This window comes from Monopterus albus, unplaced genomic scaffold (assembly GCF_001952655.1).
Source record: "Monopterus albus unplaced genomic scaffold, M_albus_1.0 scaffold90.1, whole genome shotgun sequence".
Taxonomy (NCBI): domain Eukaryota; kingdom Metazoa; phylum Chordata; class Actinopteri; order Synbranchiformes; family Synbranchidae; genus Monopterus; species Monopterus albus.
The window spans coordinates 262,215-280,150 of record NW_018127970.1 but is presented as its reverse complement, the minus strand read 5'-3'; the positions used below and the strand labels follow the sequence as shown (position 1 = coordinate 280,150).

The window sequence follows — 17,936 nt, the reverse complement described above, 5'->3', positions numbered from 1 at the left end:
GTAAAATAATAATGATAAAAAGCCACTTGAATTGATGCAGCTGCACCAAACATGAGATTTCAGAGTTATCCTTTACCGTGTGTTATTGCGCATTTTTTTCAAGTGCGTTTGGTTATTTGTTAAATTACTTGTTTTAAGAAGAAACTTAATGTTTTCCATTAAATTAGAGAAACATGTCTGTGTAGTTTTTCTATTAACTTCTTTTGAATGGGAAAATTGTATCCAGAATTTTTAGTTTGTGATTGAAATTTTAAAAATAAAACTGCATAATGAAGAAACATGAAAAAGCAACTTGATCTCAAGTATTAGTTACCTCATTTTTTTTTTTTTGTTTTTCTTTTGTGTTCAGACTGTGTAGCTGTTCGTCAGTATCTAAATGGTTGTGATTTTTGTTTTCAAACGGGTGTTTTTTATTGTGTTATATGGCAAAATAATATGTTGACATTTTGGCCTGTTCTCTCGCTTTGTGAAAGAGATAATGTATCTAAGGAGGCTTTCTAGATAAATAAAAGTAATGAAATAAAATACAGTAAATACATAAATAATAAATACAATAAGATAAAAGCAGAATTAACGCTATTCAAAATTGCAGCTGTAATAATTAAGCCGGACTTTTATTGTCGAACATCCTCTTTGGCTGACGTCATTTTCTGCATTTTAAAAATGGCGTCTACTAACATAGAATTCGCTGAATGATCTATCTCTTTTATTATCTGGACCTCCTGCAACATGAAACGAATTGTGGAACTGCGGTAGAATCCAAGTCAGCTTGTAGGAGGCTCTACAAGTAAATGTTTGTTTTTATCTCCATGTTTACTGTTATCATTGTGTAACGGTGTTCATACATTGCAGTGCTGCTGCCTGTTTCCCCTAATAGTAACTTTAAGTAAAGCGTTAGTTACAAAACAACAACTTTAGCTCATATGAAAGTGAACTGACACATTTATCTAGCTAGCAACTGCAATATTTTGAGCTGTAATAATAATAAGTAATAATCAGCTGTTAACATTATTGTGCTAACATGGTGGATAACGTTAAATCTATAGTGCACAAACCGATACCACCCAGTGTAGAAAATATAGGTTATTTTGTTGTGTCGTTCTAAATTTAGACAAAATAATAATATTTGGGCTCTTAGAGTGACAAACCATGAGGCAACTGTTTAACTACTGTTTCCTGTCTGGATTTGGAAAATATTTATTCACTCATTAACCCGGAAGTCCCAAGATAATACTATTAGAGGTAACAAGATAATAAAGGGAAACCAAAACATTTCCCTTATTCAAAATTATTATTTCTGACTTTCCTTGCATTTGTTTTTTATTTCTGCTGAAATATAGAATAATTTTGTTTCTTTGGACCTGTATGTATGCTTCAAAACTCAGTCTCCAAGTGAGTTTCTGAAATGTTCTCCACACTGTGACTCCAATTTGTGGTGTGGGTCACAAGCAGATAAATGGTTAAAAGCTGAAATGTTGGTAACCACCAATCTATATGTGGAAATATTACATTATGTTAATTTTGCAGATGTTTTTGTTCAAAGCAGTTTACAATAACTGCATTCAAACTCAAAAAGAATAATGGTTAGATGAAGTCAAAAATGAGAAGTGAATAGCTAAAACACTGCTAAAGTTTTGTCACAAGTTATTTTTATAATGGTCTAAAGACATTAAAAATCAGTACATGGGTTATTTTTTAGGATTATTAAAATTTTTCTATCATGTATTATTTTTGTCTGTATCACTGAGCCTTATTTAGGGGATTTTAAACGTCAAGATATTTTATTTCTGAATTTTAAAAGTTGTCAGCAGTGATCTTTTTGGTGTTAAAGTTACTCACTATGCCTGTGTCACATTCTACTGAAGTAATATTAAATATATTTAAGGTGGGATTATTTTGTAATCAAAACTCCATTTATTGTGTTTGTAGAGTGTAACCATGAGTAGTCGAAGAAAGAGGGCCCCCCCTGTGAGGGTCGATGAAGAAGCCAAGAAGAGGTTGAACTGGAACATGCTGGATGATCGCAAGAATGAGGTGATCCAGGAGGATGACGACCAGATGCCAACCTGCTCTCTTCTTCCAGTTGACCCTACTCCCAGCAGCTCCTTTCTCATAGAGACTGCCTGCCCTCGCTCTGTCCAGTTCACAGAGGAACAACCTAGTACATCATCAGAGGGCACCACTGCTTCAGCCTCTCTGGCACTGACTGTGGTGCCAGTGTTGAAGCTATGTCACATCTGGAAGGCGCTCATTGGGGAGTTCAGTGTCCACCCAGCTTGGCTCCCATCTGACTTTGAACAGAAGGCGTTCACGCTCCACCATATCAATGACCAGCCCTGCCTCAGTTGGTGTGCCAGCTGCAGTGAGAGCTCAGGACTGCAGCAGAGATCTGATGAGGACACTTGCACAGCGGAGTGCAGCCTCAGTCGAATCCCCCTGGAGGACCTTGACTGGCTGCAGAAGAGGAGGGTGGTGCAGCTCTGCCACCAAGAAAAAGAAGAGTCAATCAAAGTATGAATGCAACAAGTATCTTTAAATCTGGTACTTTATAAACTATTTGGATTCCTCATGTTGCCGTTATCTTACTTTATCTTACCCTGTTTTATTTTGAATCACATGTATAATACCACATTTTAAAAGTCTTCAGTTTTAACCTGCTTCTGTTGGGTTTATCTTTCATATTTATATTGTGTTTTATGCTGCATTGCTGCAAAAAGAATTCACAGTTGTGTGAATGAATGGGAATGAAAAATATTTTAAAATATTTATTTCACATTCTTCCTTGTTAAGTTTTAATCATCATCAGATATTCATGATAATAGTGGGAAATAAGTAGAGAATTGACAGGAAATAATGGGATAGTGATGTGGAATGACATGCAAATAAGGCACACATCTAGACTTGAACTAAGAGCATTGTTGTACATGGATATTGTCTTTAGCCCGTAGGCCACTACGGTGTCCTCTCTGCAGACTTTCATTCAAAACAAACATGTAGGCACAACAGTAGTCAGCCAAATCCACTGTCACCAGCTGAAGTTCTCTGGTTCACATGTTGTCTGTCTGCATTTGGCAGGTGGGGATTTACTTGCTTGAAACTGGGTTCAGTAAGCCAGAGTTTCTCAGTGAGGGAAATGCTCGGCTGAAGAAAGCAAATCAACTAATGCAGAAGTTAATGGAATATTTCTATGATTTCATTATCCCTGGTAGGTGTCTTGTACTGATGTCTAATGCATGCTGATCCAAATTCTCTAATATCATGTAAACCTTGCCATTAAATTTATTGTGAATCAATGTGTAGTTTAAATTAAGTATAACCCTGCATAACTATTAATAGTACCCATATTCTAACATGCTGTCTGAAAAATGGTTTCTTTTCTGTATTTTTTATGCAGAAGTTGGAGAGAATGAAGAGGAAGAGTGTGACACCGACTTGGAGAGGCAAAATGTAGAGGAGCTCTATGATTATGTCAGACATTTGCACCAGAGAGAAAGCCAGGAGGTGATCTACGATGTCCAGCACAAGGCTCTGATTCCGGTGCTCAGACCCTATCAGAGCCAGGCTGTCAACTGGATGCTGAGGAGAGAAAAATACAGGAACACGTCTCCTAAAGGTAGGAACTTTGCTCTTCTTGTCTAGTACACCAGTGCATTCACTTGCTACACACATAAACCTTCCTTTAGATGGATTTTGATTTTGTTTTAAGATGGAAACCTTAGAAATTTGAATGATGATAAAGTGGGTTTTTTCCACTTTTAATCCCATTCAAGCTACAAATTGTATACACTCAGTTGCCATAGATGTTTCTGTCCCTTAGCCTGCCTTCACTGATATAAATGGGGTGTTCAAAATATTAGAAACACCTTCCAGTAAAATGCACTATAGTTATCATAATGACCATAAAGCTCAACCAACACCTCTCTAAAATAGATTCAACAAAAACTAAGTAGAATCTAGCTAATACACTGGCAGCTGGCTACTGATTGCAAAAAATATTCAGTTTTTATAATTTCTTTGCAGAACAGTCATTGCATTTCCTCTGGCGGGAGCTGGTTACTTTGTGTGGCAAGAAGTTGTTTTACAACCCTTTTACCGGCTGGTAAGAACTCAAATCACCTCATGTTAATTTGTCAGTTCAGCCAAATCACGTCCACAAACACACACTTACACAAACATATGCTGTATCTTCCCCCTTACCCAAGTTAAATCTGCCCACTCAGGTATATTGAATCTGAAAAGACACTTTTTTGTATAATTTCTTACATAGACTTTTTCATGTCTTTACGTACCAAAAATGAATTTTCATTCACCCCTATTTTACTGCAGCTGTTGCAGCAGTAGATGTTTCAGAGGCAGGTGTTCCACAACCTCAGCACATAAATCCCAAAACTATTTGCATGGAAATATACCCACATGTCTTTTTGTAATTTGGATGAATTGACCCTTTACCCTGGCACAAAGGTGGCTGTATACAGTAGTTATATCTGGGGGTTTTTGCATGTATCAGATGTGTGCCATCTCCAGTGATATATGTTTGTTTTTTCAGCTTAATTCGAGAATTTCCACTGGCTGGTTTTGAATGGCCTGGTGGGATCCTGGCTGATGAAATGGGGCTGGGAAAAACGGTGGAAGTTTTGGCTCTCATCCTGTTTCACACACGCCAGGATCTGGAGCAGGAGGCCCTTACACTGCCTGTGGTGAGGAAGCACTGTATACAGAGCACAAGCTGAACAGTGAAATATAAAAGACTATACATTCTCATGATGTTTTATATCTTTTCATTTGCAGGGAAAATCTGTGAATTACTTTGTTCCTCCTCCTCCACTGGAAAAAGAGAAGGCTATTCGCTGCAAGTCTGAAGCTCAGCCTAAAATGAAGGTGTCCTACCCAAGTATGTACTCCCCCAAAGGTCTCAGACATTGCCGCTTTTGCTAATATTGCACTTTAAGTCGAGCTTTTACCACATGTTTATTTTTCTGCAGCTGTACGTGTCATGCTGCTCACTGCAATAAAGGAGATGAGATCTGGCAGAGGAGCCTCAGTCAATGCTGTCTTCACTTATATCCGTGCCACTTATGGTTATGACCTCTTAAAGAACCGCAACCACACCAAGAAAACACTGGCGAAGCTGATAGATGAAGGCCTGGTTGACCGGGTCAAAGGTCGTGGCTTGGCCGGCTCATTCAAGCTGGGAAAGAACTACAAAGCAACCAAGAAAAGATTTACAGGAGCATCCAAGTCTGTGAGAATAAACACCTTCTAATACAACTCTTTTATGTTGCCAATAATCCTCTGCTGTAACATCTAATGTTTGTCTGTTTTCTTCTTTTTAGAGTTCAAAATACACAGAGAACATACCCAGGAAAATGTTTCAGAGACGAGCAAAAGAGAAGGCAGAAGCAGCTCTTCAAAACTCGCTTACAGATGATCAAGGAGATCCGAGCTCTGACTGTCCTGCAGAGGAAACAGAAACAAAGAAGGAATGGGATGAAAGTCTAAGTGAGAAAGCAGATCAGTCAGATGACGGGCTAGATACATCCACAACATGCATGCAGATGTCTGAGGATAAAAGTGAATCAGATACACAAGACATGCTGAGAATGGGTGATGTACCTAAAGCCAAGGGAGAAGCTCCTCAGCTTGATTCACAGGAAGAAACAGAAACCCCCACCAGAGCATCTGTGGTCCCTTTCAACACCCCAGACTACCGATTTGAGTGCATCTGTGGTGAACTGGGCATCATTGACTACAAGGCACGTGTCCAGTGTATGAACTGTCAGTTGTGGCAGCATGCAGACTGTGTTAACTACAAAGAGGAAAGCCTTGAAACAACACCTTTCTATTGCCCTCACTGCCTGGTGGCCATGAAACCCGTCTCAACTGGTGCCACTCTCATCATCTCCCCCAGCTCCATCTGCCACCAGTGGGTGGAGGAGATCAACCGACACATCAGGTCCTCCTCGCTCCGGGTGCTGGTGAGAAGCTAGATGAATATGAGTCTATTGATAGATGTTATCCAAAACAGATACACAGTGATTCCATATCTGACCCTTTTTTTGCCTCCACGCTGAGACATAGTGTTTATGGGTTGTCTGTCCATCCGTATGATTCTTGTGAATGTGCTATCTCAGGAACGCCTTGAGGAAAATTTTTCAAATTTGACTGAAATCTCAGGAACGCCTTGAGGAAAATTTTCCAAATTTGACTGAAGTGTCCACTTGTACACAAGGATGAACTGTTTACGTGTCCACTTGGACACAAGGATGAACTGTTTAAATTTTGGCAACCAGAGGTCCAATGTCAGTGACCTCATTTCAGTCCCATCTCCGTGAATTTGACTGGTTGTCAGAGGCATACAACTGTAAAACGCTAATTCTAGTTACTTTTTAAAGATTGATTGTTAAGGTCCACTGGGGTCCTCAGACCACACTCTGGTCACCAACTGTAAAATATCCCAACTGTGTTAAAAGTGACATACTGTGAATTTACATGATATCTAGGAGCAACTAAATAGTCACGTTGCTTGCACAAAAATAGCTACTTGGCCTCTCTGTGCACTGTTTCTTTGGTTTTGTGTATGTTGTCTAAAGAACATTGAAATGCACTATCTTAGTTATCATGGACAGCATGCATTATGGAGGCCAGTGAGAGTTGAGGTATGTTCACTACACTAAAAGATAACATTACCTAACGTTACCTACATGGCTTTATCCTAAGTGGTGGTTTTATATGATTAACGTAGATAAGTGCGATGTTGTGTTCTCTGCAGCAGACGCTGTGTTCACAGTCCGTTTGTTGCTGCTGTTATGTTTCTACACATGGTTGAAATTTAGTGTCTTTGATTTCAAGTTAGTTGCAGCTGTGCATAAAGAAATGTTTAAACATGAATCTACTGTGACTGTTCCCTTCCCTTCCTTGTCTGCCCTGCAGTGGGGGTCTCTGCCACTTTAATTCTTTATTATTTGTATGTACACACTTTTTCTTTGCATTTTAACTTGCATTACTTCACGCGTTCAAAGAGCACATGCTGACACACTGGCTGCTTTCACCTCAGGTTTATCAGGGTGTGAAGAAACATGGATTCATCCAGCCACATGTGCTCGCTGAGCAGGACGTAGTCATCACCACCTACGACGTGCTGCGCTCAGAGCTCAACTATGTCGACATTCCCCATAGTAACAGCAAGGACGGGCGCCGCTTCCGCAACCAGAAGCGCTACATGGCCATTCCCAGCCCTCTGGTAGCTGTGGAGTGGTGGCGGATCTGTCTGGACGAGGCTCAGATGGTTGAATGTCCCACTGCAAAGGTCAGTTAGAAAGAATCCAGAAGTGAGGACCTGTAGTTTTGTTAGGTACACAAGAGTTTTGTGTTTATAAGTTTATCTGTATTATTCTTGCATTGAATATATTAAACATTTCAGTGCTTCACTTCAGTGTTGTTTATTGAAACTTTGTTATTGCTCCTTTTTATTGATACTGTCAGGCTGCAGAAATGGCTCTACGTCTTGCATCTGTCAACCGCTGGTGTGTCAGTGGCACTCCTGTCCAGAGAGGCTTAGAAGGTAAGAAAATCTTTTTAAGAAATCTCCCTAGTAACTAAGCAATCCTTGAATAGGAGGCTCTGTGATTATATTCTTTAGGCTCTTCGTAACTGAAAAATCAAGATCTTAAGACGACAAAGGTGACAGAAGCTTTCCTAAACTGATGTTGTTTTCTGTACAGATCTGTATGGCCTTGTACTTTTCTTGGGAGTTGATCCATATTGGGTGAAACACTGGTGGGACCAGCTGCTGTATCGCCCATATCAACGTGGAAACACAGAACTGTTGTACAACGCAGTCGCTCAGTTACTGTGGCGATCTGCTAAAAAAGATGTCATTGATCAGGTAGGATTATAAAAGTTATTTTTCTGTTATTGTATTTAATGCTCAATTCCAAAACAGAAGAATAAATTAATTTTAAGAATCCTGGATGTTTTAAGTGTGTCAAAAAGACAATCTTCCTGAGGTGCAATGAACGTGTTTTTAATGAATATAGTAACACATTATATGATTTGTGCTCATTTCAGATCATTTGGCAGAAGTGGCTGATTGTCCTTTTTACATCCTCTGTTTTTCCAGATCCAGATCCCTCCTCAGACAGAGGAGGTGCACTGGCTGCACTTCTCCCCTGTTGAGGGCCACTTCTACCACCGTCAGCACGAGGTCTGCTCCCAGGATGCTCTGGTCAAACTCAGGAAGATCTCAGACTGGAGCCTGAAACTTGGCAGCCTCGATCGCCGCACCGTCCACACCATCCTGTGCCCACTGCTGAGGCTGCGCCAGGCTTGCTGCCATCCACAGGCTGTTAGGGGGGAGTTCCTGCCTCTGCAGAAAAGGTAGATGACCCTTGGTATTCTCTTTTTCAAGGTACTCATTAGAGAAGAGAGGTACAGTGCCTTGCGAAAGTATTCGGCCCCCTTGAACTTTGCGACCTTTTGCCACATTTCAGGCTTCAAACATAAAGATATAAAACTGTAATTTTTTGTGAAGAATCAACAACAAGTGGGACACAATCATGAAGTGGAACGAAATTTATTGGATATTTCAAACTTTTTTAACAAATAAAAAACTGAAAAATTGGGCGTGCAAAATTATTCAGCCCCTTTACTTTCAGTGCAGCAAACTCTCTCCAGAAGTTCAGTGAGGATCTCTGAATGATCCAATGTTGACCTAAATGACTAATGATGATAAATAGAATCCACCTGTGTGTAATCAAGTCTCCGTATAAATGCACCTGCACTGTGATAGTCTCAGAGGTCCGTTTAAAGCGCAGAGAGCATCATGAAGAACAAGGAACACACCAGGCAGGTCTGAGATACTGTTGTGGAGAAGTTTAAAGCCGGATTTGGATACAAAAAGATTTCCCAAGCTTTAAACATCCCAAGGAGCACTGTGCAAGCGATAATATTGAAATGGAAGGAGTATCAGACCACTGCAAATCTACCAAGACCTGGCCGTCCCTCTAAACTTTCAGCTCATACAAGGAGAAGACTGATCAGAGATGCAGCCAAGAGGCCCATGATCACTCTGGATGAACTGCAGAGATCTACAGCTGAGGTGGGAGACTCTGTCCATAGGACAACAATCAGTCGTATACTGCACAAATCTGGCCTTTATGGAAGAGTGGCAAGAAGAAAGCCATTTCTTAAAGATATCCATAAAAAGTGTTGTTTAAAGTTTGCCACAAGCCACCTGGGAGACACACCAAACATGTGGAAGAAGGTGCTCTGGTCAGATGAAACCAAAATCGAACTTTTTGGCAACAATGCAAAACGTTATGTTTGGCGTAAAAGCAACACAGCTCATCACCCTGAACACACCATCCCCACTGTCAAACATGGTGGTGGTAGCATCATGGTTTGGGCCTGCTTTTCTTCAGCAGGGACAGGGAAGATGGTTCAAATTGATGGGAAGATGGATGGAGCCAAATACAGGACCATTCTGGAAGGAAACCTGATGGAGTCTGCAAAAGACCTGAGACTGGGACGGAGATTTGTCTTCCAACAAGACAATGATCCAAAACATAAAGCAAAATCTACAATGGAATGGTTCACAAATAAACATATCCAGGTGTTAGAATGGCCAAGTCAAAGTCCAGACCTGAATCCAATTGAGAATCTGTGGAAAGAACTGAAAACTGCTGTTCACAAACGCTCTCTATCCAACCTCACTGAGCTCGAGCTGTTTTGCAAGGAGGAATGGGCAAAAATTTCCGTCTCTCGATGTGCAAAACTGATAGAGACATACCCCAAGTGACTTACAGCTGTAATCGCAGCAAAAGGTGGCGCTACAAAGTATTAACTTAAGGGGGCTGAATAATTTTGCATGCCCAATTTTTCAGTTTTTTATTTGTTAAAAAAGTTTGACATATCCAATAAATTTCGTTCCACTTCATGATTGTGTCCCACTTGTTGTTGATTCTTCGCAAAAAATTACAGTTTTATATCTTTATGTTTGAAGCCTGAAATGTGGCAAAAGGTCGCAAAGTTCAAGGGGGCCGAATACTTTCGCAAGGCACTGTAGCTGCAACAGTTCATCAACAACCATGCTAGACTAGTATCACAGCATTAGTAACAGTAATAGACCTCAGCAACCTTTGCTTTGGTGGGTTTATTAAATTGGTTTGTCTGTCCCCTCCCCAGCACCATGACAATGGAGGAGCTCCTGAAGTCCCTGCAGAAGAAATGTCGAGTGGAGTGTGAAGAAGCTCACAGACAGTTGGTGTGTGCTCTCAATGGCCTGGCTGGAATCCACATCATCAGAGGTATACAGCCTCTCTTCTCTACTTGTGCACCCTCTCCTCCCTGTTTCAATCAGTTCAATGAAAACACAAGCCATGATCTCATCTGTGTCTGCCAACAGAGATGTTTTGTCATCATGTACCATGTGTCTGAATACTCTGTGTGTAATGGACACACTAACAATAACTGTTTCCTTTACCACCTGCAGGTGAGTTTGTAGAAGCAGCAGAGATGTATAGAGAAGTTCTTCGTTCATCAGAGGAGCACAAAGACAGACTGAAAACAGATTCATTACAGGTAAATGGCCTCATCCCATTTGTCTTTTTCATGTCTGTGATTAACAAATGAAGAGTTTCACTACTGAGATAAATCTGACAAAAGAGACATCTGCTCAAATATAATGAAAAATGGCATCAAATCAGACTGAAGCACATGCTGTTGATTGAAAGAATATTGATTCCTGATGGATGTAGTATTTAATCAAAGTAAATATTACAGTGACTTTATGGTTTATGTATAAATACAAAATGCCTAATTACTTTTTTTATTTTATTTTTTTTACCATGGTGATAAAACAGAGGCTTCATGCTACACACAATCTCATGGAACTGCTAAGTGCAAAGCATCCTGGGATACCTCCTACGCTAAGAGATGACCGATTAAGGGAGGAGGTAATTTATAAATATTTCTCAATCATAAAACACTTAGCCCAGTGAGGAATTAGCAGTCATTAATACTAACAATAAAACTTGTTTTGTTGCTTGTTATTGGATATCTTATTGTGAAGAATGGCCATTGCAGCTGTGCCCACTGTCTTTCTCTCTCTTTGTCCCTATAGGCTGAGCAGCTGCGACAGCACTACATGACCAAATACAACTCCGAGGTGGCAGACGCCCATCAGGCTCTGCAGCCAGTGTTGCAGAACATCAAAGAGCTAAAACGCAAAGTGATTAATTTCTTCGCATCTGTATTCATGTTACATAAAAATAACATCTAATCTGCCAAATAACCTAATATTTTGACACACTGAAGTTAGATTGGTCTGTATTTGGAGTAATTAAGACCTTATACTTAAGACAAAAAATTATTTTCTTGATATATCAAATTTGTTGAGGTCAAATTTTACTTGTTATTTATTTACATATAATTATAAAATAGATTAAATGTAAAAAAAGAAAAAAACCTTTTGATTAACTTTTTTCTGAAGGTTAAGCTGAACTCTCCCTGGTGGCTGGATGTTATCCAGAGGGCGAGTCGCTGCTCCACTGATGATGAGCTGGTGTCCCGTGTCAAAAATGAGTTGACATCCAGCTACAAACAACAATCCCACAAGCTCTCCATGGCTGACAAGTAAACTGTTGATTTATTTCAAAATAAGACAGTCGTCGGTGTCCTTACATAAACATGCTAAAAGCAAATGTGTGTCCTACAGGTTCCGTGACGCCTGCGGTCTACAGTTCCTGCTCACTAAGCAAATGCAAGATCTGATGAAATCCCAAAAGATTGTGCAAGATGCAGTGAAGAGTCTTGAAGGTCCACCTTCAAAAAAAGTGATTGACGAGGCCACCATTTGTCACCTCAGACCTATGAGACTCCCCCTCAATAAGTAAGCATTTTTTGGCTTAGCCAGTTTTGTTTTCATTTTGAAAACCACACACTTGAAAACTACATGTGCATTTTAGCGTGGCTTTTTAATCTGTATAACAAGAGACAATGAAAGTTTGCTTTTTAAACTGGGATTATTTTATAATTATTGTTTCTCTTGTCATATTTTAGCTGTGTTTTTTGCAAAGCAGATGAACTTTTCACAGATTATGAGTCCAAGCTGTTTGCTCACACGTAAGTAGAGCAGTTAAAAATATCTTTCCGATTATTAATCAGATTGCATGAAAACATATGGCTGATTAATCAGAAAAGATCCCTGGCAGGGTGAAGGGTCAGATGGCCATCTTTGAAGAAATGATTGAGGATGAAGAGGGACTGGTGGATGACCGTCTCCCCACCACTAGCCGAGGTCTATGGGCAGCCAGTGAGACTGAGCGCACTCTGAAAGCCATCTTGTCCTTTGGAAAAGCTAAACGCATGGACCCAGAGCTGGTGGAGGAGGGCAACATCTTCATGGAGCTGTTTGAGAACTGGAAGAAGGAGTACAAGGTTTGTGCACATACTTAAACCCTTCTCTTCATTTTCAAGAAAGCACAACCTGCTCCTGTGTACAAGCAACAAGGCGTCGTTTTAAAACAACTGAAGAAGCTGTACATTATGCACATAAAATATTAGGACTGTTGAGACAAACTAATGTCGTTGGTACTTTTAGAAAAGTGAAGCATCCAATAATAATCCTAGAATGTGACTGTGAGGAGTCTGAAACTCTGCTGGGTGGAGATTTTTGGTTCCTAAACAGAGTATGTGCTGAACAATAATCTCGGGAAAGGCATCACCATCACTTCTGCTGAGGGTCATGGCTCTTCTGTAAGAATTACACATATATTTAGTACTCCTCCAAATAGAAGAAATGTTGGTAAAGAGACTGGAGTGAAAGCTGACTCTATGTCTCCTCAGGTGCTGCATGAGTACTGGATGGTGCTGCGGAATCACGTGTCGGCCATCGACGAGCTCGGTAGGGCCACTGAGAGGCTACGTGTGCGTCTGCCTGACGAGCCAAAGCCCAAACTGCTGCACATCATCGAGCCACACGAGGTAATTTAAAGACAGTGATATGTCTTTTAACACAGCTTGGTTATCTCAGTCTGTCCCATTTAAACAGTACAAAACCGTAAAAATAATTTATATAGCTCTGTATCATAAATCACACATTTGGCTTTACAATCTGTACATCATATACTCTGTCCTCAGATGGAGGAATAACTCCCAAACAATCCTTTAACAAGGGGATAAAACTCGATAAATCTCAGGTAAAACAATAGTTCTTGGTGTATCGTAATCCCCAGGCTGGGCAGCGCATTAACTTTGTTTTGGGCCACACAACCATCTGATATGCTTGCTTCCTGCAGCACTCTTTACACAATGTACCTCCAGCTTCCGGCCAACATACTGTAACCAGCTTCCACAGATATAAACACCTTCGGCACTGTTGTGTTCTGTTGTGGATCATTGTTTCACAATGAACTGCAGTGAACAGTAATGAAAGGGTTGATTAGACACCTAAACATTAACATAAACATAATATAGCTGTAATACAATCATCTGAGGGCCAGAGATTGCCTCCGACCCATTAATGCCTTGCATTACTCAAAGTTTTCAGGAATGTAATATTCTGCCTTGACTGTTCTTATCGCGTTGCTGACCTCTGCCCTTGGTTGTTTTGCTTCTAGGTGGAGCAGAACAGAGTCAAGCTTTTGAACGATCAGGCAGTCGCCAAGTCCCAGCTCCAAAAGAAGCTCGGTCAGTTTCTGTATCTCACAAATCTGGAGAAGGTAATTTATATTTGATAGTAACTACAAAGCACATATATTTTATTTTGCCTCGTTCAGAGACTTTATCTGAAATTGTGTGGATATGATCTACCTCCAAACAACATCAATTCCTTTGTTGCAGTCCCAGGACAAGTCTACTGGAGGCCTGAACCCAGAGCCATGTCCCATTTGTGCCCGGCCCCTGGGACAGGAGGTGAGCTTTGTGTAGCTGTAAGGACGAATTTGTAAAGTATGAGTGTCTTACATTATGTTACTTTATTTATGCCAGTGTTTCTTTGTTGACTGTATAATGCAGCTTCCCTACTCACAACTGACCTGACAATTTTTAAACACTGACTTACTTTTATGGTTAAAATTAAAACCTGCTGCTTTGTAGCCTGGAAAAAAATGTGCCTTTCAGTCAGCGGAGAAGGAAACGGAACACTTCACCTTATGTAAACCCTCTTATCAGGGACTGTAATTACATCAAGGATTTGTTTGTTTAACATTTGGTATTTGGTTAATATGGTGTGTGTCTATCAGATGGGTAGAATTTTTGCAGCACTGCTACATGTGTGTTTTCTTTTAATCATCAGCAAAAATCACACCTTTTAAAACTTTGGTGATGAACTAGGATCCCATTGGTGTCGTCCTTTGTAATAATAGCTTCTTCTGTCTCTGTTCCAGTGGGCAGTGCTGACCTGTGGGCACTGCTTCTGTAATGAGTGTATTTCTATCATCGTGGAGCAGTACAGTGTGGGCTCAAGGCGTCGTGCCATCAAGTGTGCCATTTGTAGGCAGACCACGTCCCACACAGAGATCTCCTATGTGTTCACCACTCAGTCGTCCAACCAGGACCAGGACATCCCAGTCAAGGTCAGTCAGTAACACACCATCCTCATGTAAAATGGGCCCAGATTGGAATTTTGATTTTTATTATGTCAGGATGTGGATGCTGGGAATGTTTGGTTATGTGATTGCGATTTAACAAAGAATTGGTCAAGTAAATTTGTTTATTAATTAACACAATAATCTAACTTTCCTCTTGCCGTTTCTGTCAGGGAAGCCACTCTACCAAAGTCGAGGCAGTGGTGAGAACGCTGAAGAAGATTCAAGTGACCGACCCCGGGGCCAAGTGTCTTGTCTTCTCCACGGTAATTGTAAACTTTTCCTACTCTACAAGATTTTTTAGCAATAGTGAGTTTGGATCTGACCCAGTTTGTTTCTGTTTCAGTGGCAGAGCGTCCTGGACATTATCGCTAAGGCTTTGTTTGACAACAACATGGAGTTCTCACAAATCAATGGGATTCACAAATTCCAGGTTTGAATTTGTATTGTCACAAAATCTGTATGTGCTCGTTACTTCACAGCACAGCTACACATCTACTTTTATGTGCTTTGCTTTATTCTGCACAGTGCACCATGATTACAACAGATAGGGCTTACCCCTTCTGGACAATTTCAGTTGTCACAAAAAGCTTCTTTAACGACATTTTCAAGTACATAGATTTACATTGATATACATCCTGAACCAACTCAGCCAGTTGCTGTTACACCCAAATTAAATTGATTTATCGATGTGCAGATATTCCTTTGGGGGGAAAACTACTCTGAAAAAGAGGCTTTGACTTCAGGTGCTTATTTTCCCTGGTTAAATAAATAAAAATAATTCTGCAATGGTGTCTAGTTCACCACCAAAATCTAATCTGTTGTCCCTGTACCATATGTCAAAACATTTGATGGAAATCCATCTTCAGAGTTAGTGAGGCACCCTGCTGGTAGAGACAATGACAAACAGAAGGACAAGTGTATATGATGGAGGTTCTCCTCTCTGACCACCGATTGGTTGAAACTCTATAAAACCTGCAGTCAATGTTGTTATTTTATTTTCTGAACTTTTAAACAAAGTTTTTTTTGTAAATGTAGTTTCATTTAAAATTAAGAATTAGTTCCATTTGTTCCATTTGGTCACTGTGAAACTGTCAGCTCATTACTATCTTAATCCTACCTTTTAGATATTTATATTTATAGAAACATCACTCATCCTTTTGTTCAAAATCATGCCAGAAATGTTACTTGATAGGCATCATTTGACCCACATGTGACTGTAACATTACTAACTTTCCAGGAGAATCTGAGCTCCTTTAAATATGAAGAGAATATCAACATTCTCCTCCTTCCCCTTCACACGGGCTCCAATGGTCTGAACATCATCGAAGCGACTCACGTGTTGCTGGTTGAGCCGATCCTGAACCCAGCTCACGAGCTTCAAGCCATTGGCAGGGTGCACCGGATTGGCCAAACCAAGTAAGTGTGCCAGTAGGTCATAGGGAACTTTTCTGGGTGTTTGGACCTGCAAATTTAGATTTTAGTGTTGCAACATACAGTGCCTTGCAAAAGTATTCATAGCCCTTGAATTTTTCCACATTTTGTCACATTACAACCACAAACTTAAATGTTGGGATTTTTGGGATTTTATGTGACAGACCAACACAAAGTATACTGAGATTGAATTACACACAGGTGGACTCTATTTACTGATTAGGTGACTTCTGAAGGCAGATGGTTGCACTGGATTTTATTTAGGGATATGAGAGTAAAGGGGGCTGAATACATATGCACGCCACACTTTTCAGATTTTTATTTGTAAAAAATCTTGAACACCATGTATCATTTTCCTTCCACTTCACAATTATGTGATACTTTGTGTTGGTCTATCACATAAAATCCCAATAAAATACATTTAAGTTTGTGGTTGTAATGTGACAAAATGTGGAAAAATTCAAGGGCTATGAATACTTTTGCCAGGCACTGTACATACTATGACAGCTTTACCATTTAAAATGTTATATTTGACTCACCATTGCTGAAACCACTTCCTTGCCTATAGATGGCACCAAGCGACCTGTCTGCAGCTTCAGTTCTAAACTCATGCTAGTTTCTTTTCCTGCTAATAGGTGGGAAAGTTCGGACTTATTGTACATCTTGACCAAGGCTGCACTGTCTTTAAATAACAGTCACTTTGTGACTGGTATATCTTTAATTGGGTGGAAATCCATAAGGAACCATGGGTGTTGTGTGGATTCACCTTAGTAGTGCATTTTATGACAAGTATCCTTTTGTACATTTGGTGTCATTTCCATCCTCTCTTTCCCCCAGGCCAACATTTGTTCACAGATTCCTCATAAAATCTACAATTGAAGAAAGAATGCAGGCCATGCTAAAGACTGCAGAGAAAAGGTAAGCGTACATAGAATGTAGAACATTGAAATGTGGATTTAAAACCCATTCGTTTAAAGAGGAATTTTTACATTTAAGAGTTGCAGGTGCCTGTTGCCTGACTTAAATCTTTTGAATTGTAGTCACACCAGCACAACCATGAAGCACTCAGAGGCGGCTGTACTGACAGTAGCTGACCTGGCCGATCTGTTTACTGAAGACACTGAACCACTCGAGTAAATCTGGACACCAGCTAAAGAAAAAGAGGCCAAGAGAGCTCACTCTTTACACAGTGGTGAGAAAGGTCCTCGAATTATGCACATTCCATTTTTATATGTGAACATCTTGAAGTTACCCAAAAAGATATTTTAGCAATTCTTTTAGAATAAACTACACCATGTTTCTTAACTTTATTTAAGGTCAGATTTGACATCTCTTTGAAGTATTTGTGTATTTTGGTCCTTTGTCATAATTGTACTTTACTGACTCAGTAACTGTTTCAGGTACGTGTTAGTTACAGTTACATTTGGCTAAATTCTACAGTGTTGTTGTGTTAGTCTAACTATGCGCATTTATATATGACATCACTGTGTGGTGAGACACATGAATATGGAGGAATTCAAATGCTGAAATCATATCAGTGATTGACATATTCTTACAAACTTCAGGAAATAAAAGTCTGTCAAAGGAAGGGTGTCGACATGTTACAAGACCAGCTCTTTTTGTCAAGTGATTTTTTTTAATTTTTATTTTTTATGATTTTCTAAAAAGTAAAAATTGAAGCAGGAAGGAAGTCACTGATGTTTACTTCCTCAAGTCACTTTTTCACAATTAGGCACAAAGTGAGAGATTATAGCAGGGTTCTCTTCTTCCAGACAGCCTTCTTAAAACTGTTTGTCTGTTTGAAACAAATGCCAGAACACTTAAGCCTGTCTTATTTGCAAGACAAAAAAAAGCTGATTCAGTGTCTTGGAAACGAATCTTGTAAACTAAACTCATAAAAGTCAGAAAATGTGAAGA

At 39.9% G+C, this 17,936-nt stretch overlaps 1 protein-coding gene across 2 annotated transcripts; it reads left to right on the top strand.

Moving 5' to 3' along the window:
• The first annotated feature begins 633 nt into the window (after positions 1-633).
• On the top strand, positions 634-17,934 carry shprh (SNF2 histone linker PHD RING helicase). Of its 2 annotated transcripts, none has more exons than XM_020607975.1 (30): positions 634-787; positions 1,930-2,511; positions 3,076-3,205; positions 3,395-3,613; positions 4,021-4,099; positions 4,547-4,697; positions 4,789-4,891; positions 4,983-5,242; positions 5,334-5,975; positions 7,055-7,306; positions 7,483-7,561; positions 7,722-7,885; positions 8,120-8,376; positions 10,183-10,304; positions 10,490-10,578; positions 10,860-10,952; positions 11,120-11,227; positions 11,489-11,631; positions 11,714-11,887; positions 12,058-12,120; positions 12,210-12,435; positions 12,844-12,981; positions 13,617-13,718; positions 13,840-13,911; positions 14,385-14,573; positions 14,759-14,851; positions 14,932-15,018; positions 15,826-16,004; positions 16,857-16,937; positions 17,060-17,934. In XM_020607975.1, exons 2-30 carry the CDS (start codon positions 1,939-1,941, stop codon positions 17,154-17,156), a joined length of 4,965 nt encoding a protein of 1,654 aa, XP_020463631.1. In that variant the 5' UTR covers positions 634-787; positions 1,930-1,938; the 3' UTR covers positions 17,157-17,934. The 2 variants fall into 2 exon arrangements, with proteins under 2 accessions (XP_020463631.1, XP_020463632.1); XM_020607976.1 differs by having other exon boundaries at positions 634-793.
• The last annotated feature ends 2 nt before the right edge of the window (positions 17,935-17,936 follow it).